We start from the raw sequence: 18,389 nt of genomic DNA on the forward strand, positions 1-18,389 counted from the left end.
TAAAAGTGTATAAGGTACAGCGTGATGCAGTTCTTCCATTTATTATGCGAAACTGATGCATAAGGTGACTGGTGCGGATGGTAAGCAATTGTGAATTAAGTTTTTCAGTAGAATTCCAGATATGGGTGCTGAGATAGAAGTGGAGCTGGTCTGAATGCTCCAGAGTCTCCTTCCAGATGGGGGGGGGGTGTCTTTGAGTATCCTTGTGGCCTTGCAGAGGCACTGTATATTGAAGATTTTTTGGATGGATGGTAGAGAGGTGCCAGCGATGTTCTCAGCTGTCCTGCTCTGTAGGGCACTGCATTCTCAGGCTTTGCAGCTTCCACATTGTGTTTTCTTTGCCAGGGAGGTGGTATCGAGGGTCCGTGTGAGGTCACCAGCAGTGCGCATTCCAAGGAGCCTGGTGCCCTTGACGACCTCCACAGTGGAGGCATTGATGTGCAGTGGGGGGTGTTTGGGGTGGACTTTCATGAAATCTACAATCATCTCCTGAGCTTTATCCACGTCCAGGGCCACCTGCTCCACCTCATCTCTGCAAGAAGATTCCTCATTTTTGCTGAACGGAGCGACGACCGCAATGTCATGGAAGTGGTTAGATCTGCGGACGGCAAAGCAGTCGTAGGTCGACAGTGGAAGGCAGAGGGTTGAGCACACAGCCCCCGGCGGGGGGGGGGGGGGGGGGGGGGGGACTGATGTTCAGTGGGACTGATTCAGAACAATTTGCTCATTGTTCTTGTTTTGTTCTCAGGCCATATAGTTGAATTTGTGGTTAACCAGACCACTGCGCTGACAGCTTGTTAATTCAGTAATTTTACAGAGGTTTAAAGCGTTTTAGCTGGAGGATATTATTTTTCGCTCAAGCATGAGTTTGATTCATCCCATCAGAAACTTATTCTAACGTGCAGACGTTTCTCTTCTATTTTTTCTGAGGTGGTCAATGACACAGAACTGCTTCAGAAAGACAAAACTTCATTTTATGTTAAAATGCCATTTGAATTCGTCAGGTTTTAGTTTAGTGATGGCCTCTTAAAATACAAACTACCTTTAATTTGGTCTGTGTTTAGGTTCTGTGTAAGGTCTTGATCTATCCACCAGTTTTTGGTTTATCTTAACCTGAAGTTGCCAGTAAACACCTCAGTTCTTGTGATGTACTTCTTTTTAGTTGAAATTTTCAGTTATACCAAAATTTCCAGTAGGGGGCACTACAGTCTGTATCCTTAACTAGACAGCATGTCCCCTGTCTGTCTGGGTTCAGCTATTTGGAGGTGATCCATTGCGCAGGAAACAATGAAAGCTGTTGTGTTTAATGTCTTGCTGGGATTTATTGACAGATGTACGCCCTGCAGATTTCCTTAAATAACACTGCCCCTAACCTCACAGGAAGGGTGGGTTTGGAGCGAGTATGTCTTTGTTTCTGTTATCCTTCACATACTCAAGGAGACACCCCTGTACTGTGACCACACTGAAACCCTGCTGATCTGTGCCAGACTGCCTACGGTGACCACAGCACTGAGCGCTTCACGGTGCCCCCACATGGCCTGGCTGCCCTTTCTTATGCAGGTCACCTGACGAAGGCCTAAAACCATACAGAAGCAATAACTGTTACTGCCTGCAGGGGGCACTCCAGTTCTGCACTGTAGCTACCTCTGGGTTTCTTGATTAGAGAAGAGGTATGTGTTTTGTCACCTTCTGCCTGCTGGCTTTACGTTGCAGCTCACCACCGTTAAAAGTCCCCCAATCTGCAGGTGGCAACACCATCACTGGGATCATCTCTGATAACGATGAAGCACAATGCTGCACCTTCCTAAAGTCGCACATTAACACCGACCGTCTAGTCATCTAATCGGTGACAATATTTTCTCAGACAACTGAGCAAGTTTGCAGTCAGTCAACGCCTCCTTGTCTGATTCTGCACAGCCCTTACAGAATGCAAGGGCTATCACTGTATGGTAGTGGTATAAAAGGCCGCTAGTTTAACTGGGACTCCTCTCCCCTCAGGTGAATCCCCATACATCTAATATACCACCATACAGACCAATAGGATGACCGCAGACTCACCTCAACCTGCGGTTGACATATTACAGCTGCTTCCTGATGCAGACGACTCATGATTTAAAAGCAGCTCCTTCCCAAATGCTGTAAATCTTCTCTGTGACCAGTATCATGCTCCACATTTTGTTCTATTTTATTTCTGCTTTTTAACTATACATTTACATTTACAGAGCTAATACTCTGCACTTCACTCCATATTCAACATTCCATTTTCTTGCACACTTGATCGATTCTCATCAGTTTTTTTTTTCCGCAGTGCATACTTTCTGTTGATATCTATTTTCCCTATAAAACACGTCTCCTGTGCAGTATATTCTTTATTTAATCTGTATTGTGTGCTCTCTGTTGATGTGCTGTAGCCGCGTCCTGTATCACATTTTAATTCCTGATACAGTGGCATTTCCTACAATGATGTTGAACTCCGCATTGTCCTCTGTCTTCCTCTTTCCGTGCATAAACATGTCATTTGTGAGCTGGGTGCAGCAGAGTAACATACTGAGAGTCTCTGATAAGAACGTGGTCATCTGAGCCCAAGAAAAAGCCTGATCACATCTGCCGGCTGAGGGCTCGACTCAGGGCTGTTCCCAGGTCAGTTAATCTCATCTCAGTCTGAGCAGTCAGGCAGACATGCAGATAGATCAACGCAGCACTGGACGATGCACTGGAGTTAACCTCACGCAAATCGCAAATAATCTGCATAGGATGCCAAGTAACAGCTGGGATACATTTGCAATTCGCTGCAGTCATCTTCAAGCCATAAAGCCTAATCTTGATAAGATTTTATACTAGTTCTTTAGAGCTGAATGTAATCCATAACCTCAGTGCCACTGATGGAATGGCCCATAATCCTGCTTTCATGAGTGCGAATGAGCCCTAAGGCAGCCAAGGAGAACACAGGCAGGGTGTATGCAGCACTGAACAGTTGCCTTTCATTCATTTTTGCTCATAGTTGGGAAGCTGGCAGTATGAGTAGCCATGGTTACCAGTCACAAGCAGGGTTTAACTTTCTCAGCATATTGATTTTCTGAAATTGCATGCCATTTGTGTTTGTGGGCTGATCGGATCGGGGGGTGACTTCTTCATTCTTTTAGGTTGTGCAAAAAAAGGAGTGTCTCCCACGAAGGAGTGCAAGTCTCTCATCACCTCCCCCAAAGCATCATGGGTCTCCAAATCCCTCCCGTGAAGGAGCACGGGTATCCCAGCACCTCCCTCAAATAGCATGGGTCCCTCGGCATCTCCCCCAAAGGAATTGTGGATCTTCCGTATCTTCCCCAAAGGAGTGTGGTTCTCCTGACGTTTCCCCACAAAGGAATGTGGGTCTCCCGACGTTTCCCCACAAAGGAATGTGGGTCTCCCGACGTTTCCCCACAAAGGAATGTGGGACTCCCGACGTTTCCCCACAAAGGAATGTGGGTCTCCCGACGTTCCCCCCAAAGGAATGTGGGACTCCCAACGTTTCCCCCAAAGGATTATGGGTCTCCCGATGTCTCCCCCAAAGGAACGTGGGACTCCCGATGTCTCCCCCAAAGGAGTGTGGTTCTCTAAGCTCACCCCTCTTCTGCTTCAGTGCAGATCAGTGTGAGCCAGTGAGTAGGCTTTTAGCTGACGTGGTACCAGTGACCACTATGGCCAAGGTTTGTGGGGTGACGGCAAGTGAAAACATACAAGCTGAAACAAACACAAAGAGCAGCCCTCTTTACAGGAAGCAGCTGAATATCTGTATGTGTGTAGGAGCACATGTGGGTTTGTATTTACCACTTTATGGGGTCCAAATGTCCTCACAATGTGGTAAACCTTCAATCTGTATGTGTCTGTGAGAGTGTATGGAAGAGAGCCAGTAACTTCCTTTTGTAGAGATCATGTGAGAGTGTGTGTGTGGAAACATGCCCCCTTGACATGTCTGGGAAAGTGGCCGTATCTGAGTGTGTATTTCAGGTGAATCCCCGAAGGGGTCAGGCTTTGTGGTCTAACAGCCACGTCGTGAGGGAACGGAAACGGGCAGCCTACTTAAAGGGGCAGCTAGGTCCAAGTGTGATGGCCAAATCAGGGAGGCGTGGGAGCAGGAAGCCGTCCAGAAGCGAGTAGATCAGGCCAATGTTAATAAAAAAGAGATATTACCCAGCTAATTAACAAGGCAGCTATGCCAAGATGACCTGGAGAATAAGCTAACACAGAACCAGTGCTAACACAGATACAATACTAACCAATGGTGTCTCATTAAGTTACCCAATTTATGTTCTATTTTTAAGAAATGTTTTAGTATTTCAAGGTTTTTTATGGGACATGTGAGGTTCTGTGTTTGGTGGGTAGGCCTGGTAGGGGGGCATGTTGTAGGCAAGGCCACACTTTTTTTTCAGTAGTTTGTGTGCGGTGTGTCGGGGCTGAATTTTTGGCATGCAGTTAATCTGTATTCCAGATCTCCTGACTGGATGTGTGCGTGAGGCATGTGTACGCTGGGTAAGTTATGGAATATGTGTGGAAAAGTTTGGGTTTTTGCCGGATAATACTGTTTCCACTTGTCGCCAGTAGGGGGAACTGGTGATCTTTTTTTTTTTTTAAATAATGCTAATAAATGTAATCAACACTTAGAGCTGGGCTGGCCTTTGACCAACAACTCCCATCCCCCCTCCTAGTGCAGTCCTGCTTATAGTAAATTGTCAAATACTGAGAAAAGAACCACAAGTTTTGATCCTTGTCCAGCCATCTATCACTGCGTTTTTTAGTCTTCCAGCCAAAATGTATAGCGATTACACAAAAAGCAAGCCAATTCAGACTCTCGAACAAAATGCATACGTTACAATTTCTTTGGTTGCGAATAATTGAAAATATACATAAATATATCACTGCAGAATTTAAGAGTGTTTGTGACAGATTCGGTCCATATTCAGTTCAGATCCATGTTATTATATTGGTAAGTTTTCCTTTCTCCTGAAATCACAAATAAATAGAATTAATATAGCAATATAATGTCCATGTTTTAAACAGCAAAAGATAATATTTTGCCAATATATTCAGACATACTAAATAACAGCCCCCTGGGAACAATAAAGTATAACATCTTATTTAATGAGAATAAGGAAAATCTTTGCATAGCAGGAACGAGCCATAGTCAGTTTTCATAAATAATTATACGTAATAGCAATTTAATTAGACGTGACCGAAGAGTTTCTGCTTTCGAGCGGAGGATTGACTTAAGTGGTTTGCAGCCACTCCCGCTCAGCACTGGGTTCAATCCGAGGCGTTTCGGGGTGACTGAGGACACGCGCTTCCTTTCGAGAGGGTGACGCAACCACAGCGCAGCTTTGGCGCGAAATATGTACAAATTACCGTTTGCGCATTTCCACTTTAAGTTAGTACGCGCTCAGTTAATGCTGCGCAATGGCGGGACCTGCAGTACCAGGGTAAACTTACCCGGTTGTGGTTAAAAAAAGACTACCTTTTTCGGGTCCCAGTCTAGACTGGCCTGGACACCCTGGATTTCAGATTTACCAACTCTCACGCATCTGGCGTGACACTCACGATTTCAGCCTTAATCTCACGCCAAATATATAATATTCCATTATAGCCCTAAAATTAGCCATATCAAAAGGGTTGGGGCAGTTTACAAACCCCGCAGGACTATTTATAAGGTTACATACATGTACGTGCGTGTGCATGTTGTGTGTATGAGCGAATGCATGCATTTGAGACTAGAACAGAAAATTTCACCCCAGCCAGCTGACCAAAGTTGGTAACCCTGAAATGTATGTTAAATGCACCTAATCTACGTAAAAAAGAAAACGATGGTAAATGATGAAGGCACATATCAATATAATATGCAAACACGCTTTCATGGTCCGATCGGTTTACCTAGTGTAGTCTGAGTTTACGCATCGGTTTAGTAACCCCCTGATTACTCTTGCAAGGAGTACTGTATCCCTGAACTCCCAAGACACTTTAGCTTTCACACCATTAAAAGTCCCCAATCTCTACAAAGCGACGCGCCAGTGGACTTGTTGGGAAATAAGGAAAGATATATGATTAATTCCAGATTCATTCACTCTGTGGATTGGAAAACGTGTCACGGTGTCAAGCAAAACACTAACCAGCTCCCAAACAAATTTGAGAAGCCCATCCTTAAATAATTCCCCCCGCCTTTTATCTGACTCAGTGTCGCAGAACTCCTTTATAATTATCGGTCATGGTTTCACACCACGCCCTACTGCTGTGAGACGGCAAAATAAAAACAACCCTGCCAGCCACAAGCCAAGCAATCAAGTGCCATTAATACAAACGCCATCTCGGTGAGAAGGCGCAGCTGGCAGAGGTACAGGCGATCCGGCCACCAGGCTTCCGTACTGCGGCAGCCATGGCAACACATCACCGTGGTGTATGTTTACCTTAGTAACCGCTCACCTAGCGACGCGGACGTTACGGTAAGATAGGGACAGCCGCGTCCCCGTTGCAGGTGATGTCTACAAACCCGTTTTATATGTGACGCCTGAAAGAAAATGGATTCCGCCTGCTTAAACTATGCCCTGGACCTTACGGCGGGTGGCGGCTTGACTTTGACCTGTGAACAGAGGGCTGCCTTGCAGACATCCTTGCTGGTCATAAAAGTAAACTATAAGTTCAGCCGTGTTCTCTTTTGGGGGAAAATTTTAGGGCTGAAGAATGATTATTTTATAGCACAGGGGGTGGCAGCAGATGAAATGAAAGCCAAGAAAATACTCTACAGGTAAGAACAACGACACCAAAGAATTTACCGTGCGGCTGCAGCGCTACATTTCAAGAGACACGGGCTGTATCCTTGTGGCTCCGCTAAGGCAGCTTCTCCCGTGTTCTTCCCCTGCCAGCCTTAACTGCACAGAGTGGCACTTGCTACCCCCGGTCACAGCGCCCCTGCTGGCGTACGCGTCGACGCTGAACGGGCGCTTCACAGGTGACCCCTCGTTTGAGTACGAGCACATGGAGACGCGCCAGCAGGGAGAGATGGAAATCACTGCGGATTCAAAGGTACGGCACCGTTTCTTTCTGTGGTTTTTAAGGCATTTATGTGAATGCAGATTATGGTCTGATTTAACTCTTACCCCCTGCCCCCTATTATCCTACAGTACCTCATTGGAGTAAATTACTCTCTGTACTTATTATAATGTATTGTACATTATGTATTTATTCTAACATTCCTTGCACAACAGTCTTGCAGTTTTTTATACACTTACAAACCATACATGAATGTTGAATATATTAACCGGGCTGTATATGACCACTGTCTTGTGCTAACTGTATGTATCTCCTGTATGCCTGAGAGTCATCGACACCTGGATACGAATTTCCTGCGTGTGTGAGCACACGTGGCCAGTTAACCTGATTCTGATTGTCATGCCGGTCGTTGCAGGTAAAGGTGAATGAAGAGCAGAGGGTGGCGGCCGTGGTACTCACCATCGACCGGGAGGCCTCTGTGGTTCCACGGGGGGCCTTCACGAGGACTCCCGACGGGGCCGTTCAGACCAATCGCAGCTTTGAAGGTGAGCCTTGCACGCAGACCCACACTCGGAGGTCTGCGGCTCTCAGGGTCTAACTCCACCATGCCTTTGCACTCCTGGGGCAGGTCTGTCTTGGTCGGAGGCTATAAAGCTAAGCAATTACTATCACTTCACTGAGCCGCAGGCCGTGAAGAAGACCCGCCTTCTAGATATGACCCGTCTGGACCCCTCTCTCGATTATCTGGACTCCTTAACTGAAGACATACCAAAAGGTAAATAGAACAACCTATACTTTTCTGCACGTTTGAGTAAATTCAGCAATAAATCAATTTTAATGGTTCAAAATGACAGGAAGTGAAACCCCGCAGTATCTGAGAACTGTAATGAAAATCAGTGCATTGCACATACGGCTCAAGGCACAATTAAACTCATTTCAAATGTATGCTTAGGGATTTACCACAGGCAGGGAGGCTTTTAAGGGGGCACCATCCAGACTGTTACACACTGAGACATTTTAGCAGTTCCAGACATCCAGCACAATGTTTGTCAGTTCTGTGTTTTCCTGTATTCTTCTGTCTGACCTCATCTGATATGAGGAGTGATGTGACGTAGTGCTGCACAGATGAAGCAGTTAGCGACTGATGCATTTCAAAACAGCAGTCGACCCAGAGTTGAAGTACCCCAGTACAGTTAGGTTAACTGGCTTTATCCATCTATTTTCTGTAACTGCCTGTCCTACTCATGGTCATGGGGGTCTGGAGCCTGCAGGCAGGAGACAACCCAGGATGGGGCACCAACCTATTGCGCGACTCATGCACAACTATGAGCAATTTGGCAACTCCAATTAGCCTTAGGGAATTTTGTGACTGCGGGGGGAAACCAAAGTACCCAGAGGAAACCCCACAATCCATTGTGGTAGCATTTCCACCGAATTTGTCACCGGTTCAAACCCCAGGGCCAGCAGAGTGATTCCATCTCTGGGGTCCTGAGCAAGCCCCTTAACTCTTAATTTCTCCTGGGACGATCTGACCCTGACCTCACAAGGTTTTTGGTGTCTGGCTTTATATGGTAATAGTGTGAAGGGCCTGTAACCATGGTGTACCTCCATGACCTTGCCATGTGTTGATGATATCAGCATCTAAGGCTTCAGCACGTGGTCATTGTTTTGACTGATGGAGCTCTTATAACACTTAAATGCAAAGTTTACTTCGGGGCTCACCTGCTGGCCAGCTGTACTGACTTTAAGTGGAATTTTAGTCCAGTTAAAGACAATCTGAAAGTAGTAGGAGTAGCGGCTACGTGCACAGAACCACGGCAGGAATCAAACCTACAACCCGAGGTGTTAGAACGTATTGTTACCCACTGTGTGTATGTGCTGGGCAGTTTAACTGAAATGGAAATTTCACTAATGGGTTCCATGTCCAGTAATATATGAATAATATAAGCCTTCTAGGGACCAGAACACATGGCCGTTCAGCAACGTCTAGTCTTAACCACAGGTCCACCTGCTGCTGTAAAAAACTCCCCCAGACAGAAGTCGAGCACATGAGACTTGGCAGCCTTTAGCGCTTGTGCTTTATAGAAAACCCACTGGGTTTCATATATTGTGTAATAGATTTCACAAACTGTTGGTGTGTGAGAACATGTGCACACGCGCATTGTGGTAGAAATCCATCAAAAAAAAAAAAAAAAATTGGATTCTTAGGGGAAAAAAGTACATGGAGCATGTTTATTTAAAGCTCCCTCCTCTTTTCCAGTAAAGGCTCATTAGTCTTCCACTTCTCTGGGTTGAGAGGCCAACGTTCAGATTTGGCTCCAAGCTCAGTCAGAGCATTGGCCTGTTATATAGTTGAACTTTCCACAAGGGGCGGGGGGGGGGGGTGATTCAAATTTCTTACAGCATTAAATCTACGAGCCACCCAGCGCCCGCAGAAAACTCCCACAGCGTGCAGTGAGAGTGCTCGTTCCAACGGTGCTACGCTCCCTACGTAGCCACATGATGCCTAAGCACACTTAGGATACAGGCATTCTAACTAGCCTCCAAAGTCAACCCCATTCCTAAGTATTGGAGTGTTGAACTCCTATTACGCAAGACCTAGTCTAACATCCCGCTTGGGGGCCTGTTCCTAACAGGGTCCTGGAGCTTGCAACTTGAGAAAGGCAGCAGTGTTGTGGTGCTGCGCAGTCTGTTTTGGCTGGGCTTGACCTTCTTCCACGTGCCCACGACTCCACAACACGGATACATCTACATGGGTGATGGTCTCAAGAACATTGACCTGCCCTTCATGCTGTGAGATCCCAGGAGGCATCAGACGTGAACCAAGCTTCACCGAATGCCATTTTTAATAAAGTATAGAGGGAAAAGCGACTTTGGCTCGTTGATTTCTTGGCTGTGAACGCAACAGCACACAGAAACAGGACCCCTGGTCAGACTCATTTTATTTACAGACGAATGTGCATGTGGCCTTTCCTAGCAGGGCCGCTCAGTGCTTCATGTAGACAGGCTTGAGGCTGTAGTGGACGTTATTCTTGAGGCAGGGGTCGCCCACCGGCATGCGGACTTTGCACCACTTCAGTCCTTTCCTGAGGATGGGCTTCACAGAGCGTACAGACCAGCGGGTCAGGTACCTGCAGCCGACGGAAGGTTAGTGAACAACAGTTGCAGGTCACTGGGACTACATTAGGCATTTAACCAGATGGGGCCCTACAAGTTTTCCTAGCATCACCCCTATTTATTTACATTTACTGTTTATTAGGGATGTCCCAATCCACTTTCTTGGTACAATCAGATTCATTTACTATTTATATCTGCCGATTACAAGTCATGATCTGATCTTTTAATAAATATTTCCACACACACACACACACACACACACACACACACACAGTATGTGTTGGTGGATTCCTCCTCTAAGCCACATGATTTCACCGTATTCAACCCTATGATGTTCCTGGAAGTGCCTCATTAGATTTGTTGTATTAAATAACACCCCGTTGCAGCCTCCTCTCATAAGGATGGCTTTGTAAACATTGCAGGTAGCAGCTGGGCTACTTTGAGTTTCCAGTTTAAAAGAATTTCCACACGGCCGACATCTCCATAGTTTGTAGTTTCGAGACACACGCCTCAGACTTACTGCAGCTTCTGACAGAGCCTTACAATCTGCACAACTCGCGTAAATTAGGCAGATGCAGGAAATTAAATAGATCAGGCTTTGGATCGGGCTGTGGTAGCTGATACCGATTAACTGAAAAATGCCTGGATCGGCCCAGATCTTTAATGTCGGCTTGGAACATCACTGCTGTCACTGCTTATTTCACCCATGCTGCTTCTTACTCTAGGCAGACAGTTCTGTGTTAAAAATGCACAGATTTTCATGTGTACATACTTGTAAACGGTCTTGAAATTGTCCTGCTTATGTTGCCCCAGAGCTCACCCACCAAGAAATTAATTGTATGTACAGCAGACTTGGCCAATAAAAATCTTTCTGATCCTGATTAGTCATGAGATTAAAGCTTCACTAACAGCTGTTGGCCAAGGTATCTGGGGTAACAGACAGGGCAGGGTTTACCTTATGGGAGTTACAGCGTCACAGCAAGACTCACCTGTTCAGCTGGGGTTTGGGTTTTGGCACATGGCCTTCTGGCAATACTGGTCTGTGATCCGGAAGGAGGCCTGAAGCAAAAGACAGACATTCTACTTATTGCTCTTGACTGTATGTCTAAATTATACACTCAGGCCACCACCTGCGGCAAAACAAATTCCTAGTGCATTTTGACCTGGTGAATGAAAGGATTCTGGTCCCGATTCTGACCTGCTCTGTGCGCCATCTTCACGCAGATGGCGATCTTGTTATGTTCCTCGGTACAGAGACCCGTAACCCGGCGCGGCAGCATCCCCCCGTCCGAGCGGATGAACTGGCCGAGCAGCAGCACGTCCTGACATTACGCCACACAAACAAGAGGAAACACGGTCGTCTCAGAATAATTAAACACAGAGTGTCTGGCTGAAAAAAGGAGCCAATTAGCTCCGTTATGCTCTTGTTATGATTCTGGCTGGTTAACACGCAGTTTGCACTGATCTTTATATGGAGAAAAAAATCAAATTAAATGCACACAAACAGGCTCTAGTCACACCCTTGGACACAGTTTCACGCAAGCAAGCAGCTGTGTAAGTGCGTGCATATGTATGGATTTATAAAATGCTTTTGGTGGAGTTTCCCCAGCAGCCTGGCAGTGCAGGGAGGCAGCCTGAGGAGCAGATCCCAACACCAGCGAGCCAAATCTGTCTGTTTGGCATTAGGCTGCGGGAACAAAACCAGCTTCTCAGCATTTTATGTCTCTTTGGGGATTGAACTGCTGCACTCCACCCACGGCTCTAGCATCTGAGCCAAAAGCATGGCAGCCCCCGGAGTTGGGGGGGAGGCAGGAAGGAGAAAGAGGGGGATCTAGGGGACCCGGATGGAGAGGTGGGGGTTAAGGGACACCAAGAAGGACGGGAGGGGGAGCTGGGGAGGAGAGTAGAGTGAGTTGTGGGGGGGAGGGGGGGGGGGATAAAAGGAGAGGGGGGGCAAGGGGGACTGGGAAAGACACTGGGAGCTTTGGGGAGGGGGGATAGGAAAGAGAGGGGGAGCTGAGGGGGGCAAGAAGGAGAGCAGGGGGAGTCAGAGGCCATTGGGAATGACAGGAGGAGGAGCCGAGGGGGAGATGGGAGGCGATCGGGAAGGAGAGGAGGCCGACCTCTCCATTATGTGAGCCAATCAGAACCAACAGGCGTCAAGTGCCATCACAGATTCACTATTCAATAAAATGCAGCGTGACTGCTGTGAGGCTGGTTCCACAGATCATGCAGGCAGGGCTCAGTGAAGTGTCCCTCAGGGAGGCCAAACCCACTGGGGAAGAAAAGGGTCTCTCTCCTTTCAGTGATGGGAGAGAGAATGCAGTTTTCCCCTGAAGCTTTTTGGAGGCACAGTGATAAAGCATCACTGCAGAGAAAGCCCCTAGTTAACTGTTCAAGCTTCAGGAAGAAAGCGTGCTTTTAGGGAGACGGCACTGTACAGTGTGTGACTGGCACTGGGCAGCTCCTGTACAGGACGCACCGTACTCACTTCATAGCTGTACTTGTGCTTCAGATTCCACCGGCAGATGGGGCATCGTCCTTCTGGGTTCGGGGGCTGTGGCCACTGTGAAGCTCCAACAGAAATTCCCTCAATCTGCCCAGCAAAGTCATTGGGTAATGTTACACAGGGACATGCCACACTTCTCAAGAGAAAAATTCACTGTGGGGGGAATAAGGTGGCCCTACACCAACAATTCCACTTTCACACTGAGGCAGAAGGTCTGTGTGGTGAGGAAGCAGCATCAGAAATCCAGAACACTGACACCTGTTTGCTGCAGGTCTGGCCTCCACATACAGAACAGTACAGTACCAATATAATGTCATAAACAATAACTTAAAGATGTACTGTGAGGATAAAGGACTTCAGACTTTTACAGGATCTAATGTATACTTACAGTTGTGGTTTTGCCATCTGTTTTCTCCACCACTAGAAACAAAAAAGGACACATCGTTGTGACACATTATATAAAATTACACAGCTGAAATAGGGTTTCTGCCCATTTCAGGCATCACCACGGAATGGGCCCGCGGCTCCCCCTACCGTAACCACTTGGACGGACTTCCTGTGGACACAAGCGCTCTGGAAGAAATTAACGGGTACCGAGCAGCTCGAAGACAGCGCCTCGCCGTCTCCCTCGGACTATGTGGCTAGACACTAACAGTCGACTAAGCAAAACCACGCTCATGATAACAGCAGGACAACGGTATGCCACGCTAATGCTAACAACCGGCTAGCTAAAGAAATACCACGTTCAAGCTAACAGTCGGCTAACAGCCTGCCAACGATGCACCAGGCTAACGCTCACAGCCGGCTAACACTAGGATGACGATGTTCCATGCTTATGATAACAGAGAACTAACGATGTTCCATGCTGATGATGACAGGCGGCTAATGATGTACTTCACTCAAGGTAACAGCCGGCAAAAATAACCGCAAGACTTACCTTGGCGGATGCCCCGACACTGAACACTCCCAGCACAAATGAGTGGAACCTTATTTATTTTCTGGAAAACGCCTCTGCTTAAAGAGCTGGCTAGGCACCACACGCCAGACACAGTACTCCACACACAGCGGGCAGCCATCTTGATACTGACCTTTCCTCTGCGCCTCCCCCCGCCCTCAGCTTCTTTTTTCTTCTTCTTCCTTTTTAAACCTAAGTGTAACATTGGGATAATTTAGATTAATTATCGCCCTCTAGTGTTAAGGAATGAAAAAACACAAAACGGTCACAAATTTGAACGAGTGTTCAGTTCTTTTATAGATGTGAGGCATATAATTTAATAATTTATTACATACAATTAGGCCATAATTTTTTTTTTTAGGATAGGGCTTCAGATTTAATCGAAGGGGATTTTGTGGTGAACCAAGTCCAGTATAAAGCTTGGTCCTTTAAAACCAGCTCTGCTATCGGTCCAAGATCTGCAGAGGGGAGCTGGTAGCAATGATACCAGCATGACTCAGTACTTATCTCACAAAATCCACAGCCAATTCATAAGTAGTGTCTTTCTGATAGTACCAAGTCAGCCGTTCGCTGCCCTGAAAATCAGTACAAGGTTTGTAAATCTGCAGCATTTGTCAGCAAAGCGCCAAATGTAACATTTCCCTCTCAAACCAAATAGACAAGAATTTCTAAAACTCCGACCTTTGACCTTCTCATTTTATCACTGACCCGTAGTGCTGCACCAGGCTATTTCTCAAAAAATAAAATCCCAAAGACTTAAAGCTGTTGAATTGAATTTAACTGACTAAACTACATTTAGGTTTTAAGAGCTGCAGGAACCTTCTTTCATTAAATTTGAGTTCTATTGATGGAACAAAGTTGGCCCTAATTATATGAATTTTTTTGATAAATGTCTCACAGTGCCTTAAAGATTAAGATTATAAGTAAAGATAGACTTTGTTGATCCCAGGGGGAAATTCCGGTGCATACAGCAGCAAGAGTACAGAGCACAGATAAACATATAGTGCCAAACAGACAAGGTGCAAAGACAGTATACCCAGCACAAGCGTAGTGAACGTGATGGATACTAATTTAAAAGTAGACAGTACACAAATAAAATATCCTGCAAAACAGAATATTGTGATACAAGAAATAAACATTTAAAAATAAGAATAATAAATTCTATGCTAACAGAGTAAAACGGTGAAACAATAAAAAAAATTTCTGCAGGATTTGCCTGCTGAATAACTTATTAAAAACTCCTTTTATAGAAGGGACAGTTGTGTACACACAGATTTTACACATCTCCAATCATTGCTTAGTTAAATAAGTGTCCATGACAGCTTCTCCCGGTAAAACACGAGGCACAACACAAGCTGGCTTCTGACAGGCTTCCAGGACTCATCCACTCACAAAGGCATTTGGCAGGTCCCCTTAAACACATGCCTTTGCAATAGAAAGCCTCGATCAAACTCATGCAAGCGTTGTGATGTACGCGAAGCCCCAAACAAACGTGTGGCAGACGACTGTGCCATGGCCACACTCCTCTTGGCTTTCATTTCCTTTCGTTTGCTTCATTAGTTCTGATTATTGGTGACATTAGGTGCCCAAATAGGGGGGCGTGTGGCTGACCAGCAGTTTTTGCCATTTGGGGGTCGGGGTGAAGTTCCCATTAATTCATTAAATTTTTGAGGTCAGGGTGCAGGGGGGAGGGGGGTCCTCCTTTAAATTCCTATGTATTCTCCTTTAGACTATATGTATGTATATCAGCTTTCATGGTATGGAAAATAACAAACTACAAGATGTTAAATTAAAGTCCCGGGCAGGTGTGTGGACCCAGGACCATACGTATCTCCCAGTAGGAGGAATATGGGAACATCTGCAAAGGAGAAGACCTTTAAAGCCTGATCCTCTTTGAACTGATGAATGTCTGATAGAGGGTCTGATTCCATAGCAATGTCTGCTCTGTCTCTCAATACCAGTTTGAGATTGTTCACCTATGTTGTTCTTTTTCCATGCTAACTGGAATGATGGAGAGAGTTAAGATTCTTTTCATCCCTGCATCCAACCATCCATCCATTAATCTGACCACTTATCCCAGCCAGTGTTATAGGAAGAGTTAAGATTTTCTTCTGCTGTTTTTTTCTAAAAAAAAAAAACATCTGTTTTGTGCTATTCTCCTGTGAACTTGTTAAAATCCTGATCTTTGTTTTATATTTATTTTTGAATGCAAGATTTGGCTTAGCTTATAATAAACTACAGACGACAAGGGGAACATGCTGTGATAGGCACACAGAATAGTTCCAAGCAAGGCAGTCTCTCTGCTGTATACAGACCTCCTCGTGGGAGGTGTACTGCTCAGCCACAGGCATGCAGTCCCTCCTCCTGGCTTCCTCCTCGCAGTGACGAATTCCTCACTCGGAATCCCGGCAGCCCTATAAGCTCGACCACCTTTTCAAAGCCGAGTCACAGCTGGATGTTCTGAAGTTTCAGGCAGGGTGACGAGGCAGAAGTAGACAAGTGTGCAGCCAGCATGGTGCCAGCAGGAGTCAGCGTGCTCATTTCAAACAGATCTGTGTCTTTGCATTGTGGGAACTCCTTTCATGCGACGGGTCTGTATATTGACCAGTGCTATGAAAAGTATCCATGAATGGTTTGTGTTATAAACAATTTGCCAGTTTCGTATCCACTGTTAATGCCATTCATGAGCATTAATTCTCAAAACACGTCATCTGGTTTTCTTTTTTTTGAAGTTTAACAAAATAGGTGCACTGACATTTTGGGTCCAGCACTGGCTCACTGGCAGTCACTGTAACCTTACAGGTTGTGGGTTCAGTTCCCGCCCTCGACTCATTGTGTGAAGAGTTTTCCCACGTATCTCACCTACAGTCTTAAAATGCGTTAAGTGCTGCCTCTTAACTACCCATAGTGCATGATTTTTTGTGAGAATATATAGCATGTGCTGTGATATCCACCTATCCAGGGCACTCTGTGACTTGTGCATTCTGGGATTCCCTCGGGGAACACTGTCACCCTGAACTGAATGAGCAGTTATGAAAAATGGATGGATAAATATTTGGACAGTTATGCTCAGAATGTATAACCTAAATCCTTTTTGGGTCTAAAGGGTAGGAATGATCTATGTAGTACAGACCCGAATTGTAATGTGGTTAGTGAAGGAAGGACATGGTAGACTCATAAACGTCTGGAACCTGGCAAGAAATTTATAGCAATTCTTCCGGGGAAAGCAATCACAGATGGTGCTTATTCTGAAGTTAAGGAGAAGTTACCCCACGATGTGAGTCTGCGTTTCAGTGCACATGTGTACTGGCAGCTCTCGACTTGCACAAAAAATATCCAAGATATGTAGGGTTTATGGAAGCGCTAAGTCAATTTACACTTTGGCTTTTCATTCATTTAATATGTTCTTTATAACATATTACTGGTATGGTTTGTCTGGTTTATGTGTTTTTTGCTATAATGTGTTCTGAGCAGTATGGGAAGATAAATCTGACTTACATAAAATTATATAAGGATTTACAGAACTGCCTGTATTTTGCAAAGCTGTTCAATTGTAGACTCAGTTTAATATGTGACATCCTTCTTCTCCTGCCAAGGACGATTCAAAAACAGTGATGACATTTAACTGGTCCTCACAGCAGTAAGTACGTTATTTTTTTTGTCAGAAATGTCAAAAATTGTTTTATTTTCTTGCAGACTTCTCAATGTTTTTATACTTTTTACTTTGGAAATGACCTATGGGGGGAGGGAGATTTGGGGGGTGGTGATTTTTTAAGTGAGGGGGGCAGCACATCATGACTTATAAATATATACGTATTTTTGGAAATGAACCCCAGGCCCAAACCCCCAAACTGCTGGGACCGGGTGGAATACTCCAAAGACTGGGGGTGGGGGCTCTCTGCACAATAGTGCCTGTTTGGCCCTCTACGCGCACAACGCATCATCGGGGTTAGGGGAGGGCAGGACGTGCCACATGGGTCACCATGGCAACTGTTAGGCGATTATGGCTTAATGTCACGTTCGCAAGCTGTAAGTCAGCCCTTGTCTCTTTTGCTTTGACTGCATCACACCAGTTAGCGGGAAGCATGATCACCCCACAAGTCCTCCCTGACCACGCTTGTCATGTAGGGCTGTAAAGTCTGATTCATTTCGTTTCGCTTCTGTCCGGGCTTCCTGATGCAGTTCTAAAAAAAAATAATTGTACGACGTGCGCTGGGTGTTAACGTCACTGCTGTGGCTTTCCAGAAATGCCGGTCACATCCGGTGGGTTTCTAAAATGTCATGTGAGGAAACGTCAGCTGGACAGATGAAGCGTGAACGTGCTCAGAGGAGCCATCTACTCTGATGAAGGACCAGGGGTCGTGGCTCAGCTCTCCTCGCATCTCGCCACAAAGCGGACATCCTCTTCCTCACACGCAGAGCAGGGACGTGCAGGGGATTGGGCTCTGGGAGGACCGCAGCACCTGCTCCTTTTACCCGAACGATCGAAAGTACCTCCTTTAAAGGTACAAAGTGCCCCTTTTCAATCAGAGACGATGAAGCACCTGCCCAAAGAAAAGCCTCTGAGCCGTCCTGACGTAGACCAGCCTGCAGAAAAGTGTAGACGTTCCATACGGTCCATTCAGACTCATCCCAGGCTGGCTTGTTCTGTGTCCTCAATGGAAATACTCCGATGCATCCCAAAGTGGGACGATTAGCTTGTAAAGGCTGCTGACTCGCAAATCAATTGGCCGCAACCATTCAGAATTCATTGAATCCCTCTCTTTAGCAAAAGCGACGCAGAAATAAGCCAGC

General features: G+C 45.9%; 2 protein-coding genes across 2 annotated transcripts; one reads left to right on the plus strand and one right to left on the minus strand.

Moving 5' to 3' along the window:
• Positions 1–6,321: 6,321 nt before the first annotated feature.
• On the plus strand, positions 6,322–9,885 carry rsph9 (radial spoke head component 9). The gene is made up of 5 exons (XM_023826580.2): positions 6,322–6,769; positions 6,888–7,047; positions 7,430–7,559; positions 7,643–7,789; positions 9,651–9,885. The coding sequence occupies exons 1-5, from the start codon at positions 6,543–6,545 to the stop codon at positions 9,809–9,811; spliced, it is 825 nt and encodes a 274-aa protein (XP_023682348.1). The 5' UTR covers positions 6,322–6,542; the 3' UTR covers positions 9,812–9,885.
• Positions 9,886–9,938: 53 nt separating this feature from the next.
• Positions 9,939–13,747, minus strand: mrps18a (mitochondrial ribosomal protein S18A). The gene is made up of 6 exons (XM_023826581.2): positions 13,578–13,747; positions 13,029–13,060; positions 12,623–12,727; positions 11,330–11,453; positions 11,121–11,190; positions 9,939–10,145 (listed from the first exon to the last, which is right to left on the minus strand). Exons 1-6 carry the CDS (start codon positions 13,714–13,716, stop codon positions 10,001–10,003), a joined length of 615 nt encoding a protein of 204 aa, XP_023682349.1. The 5' UTR covers positions 13,717–13,747; the 3' UTR covers positions 9,939–10,000.
• Between the last annotated feature and the right edge of the window lie 4,642 nt (positions 13,748–18,389).

Source organism: Paramormyrops kingsleyae, chromosome 19 (assembly GCF_048594095.1).
Source record: "Paramormyrops kingsleyae isolate MSU_618 chromosome 19, PKINGS_0.4, whole genome shotgun sequence".
Lineage (NCBI taxonomy): Eukaryota > Metazoa > Chordata > Actinopteri > Osteoglossiformes > Mormyridae > Paramormyrops > Paramormyrops kingsleyae.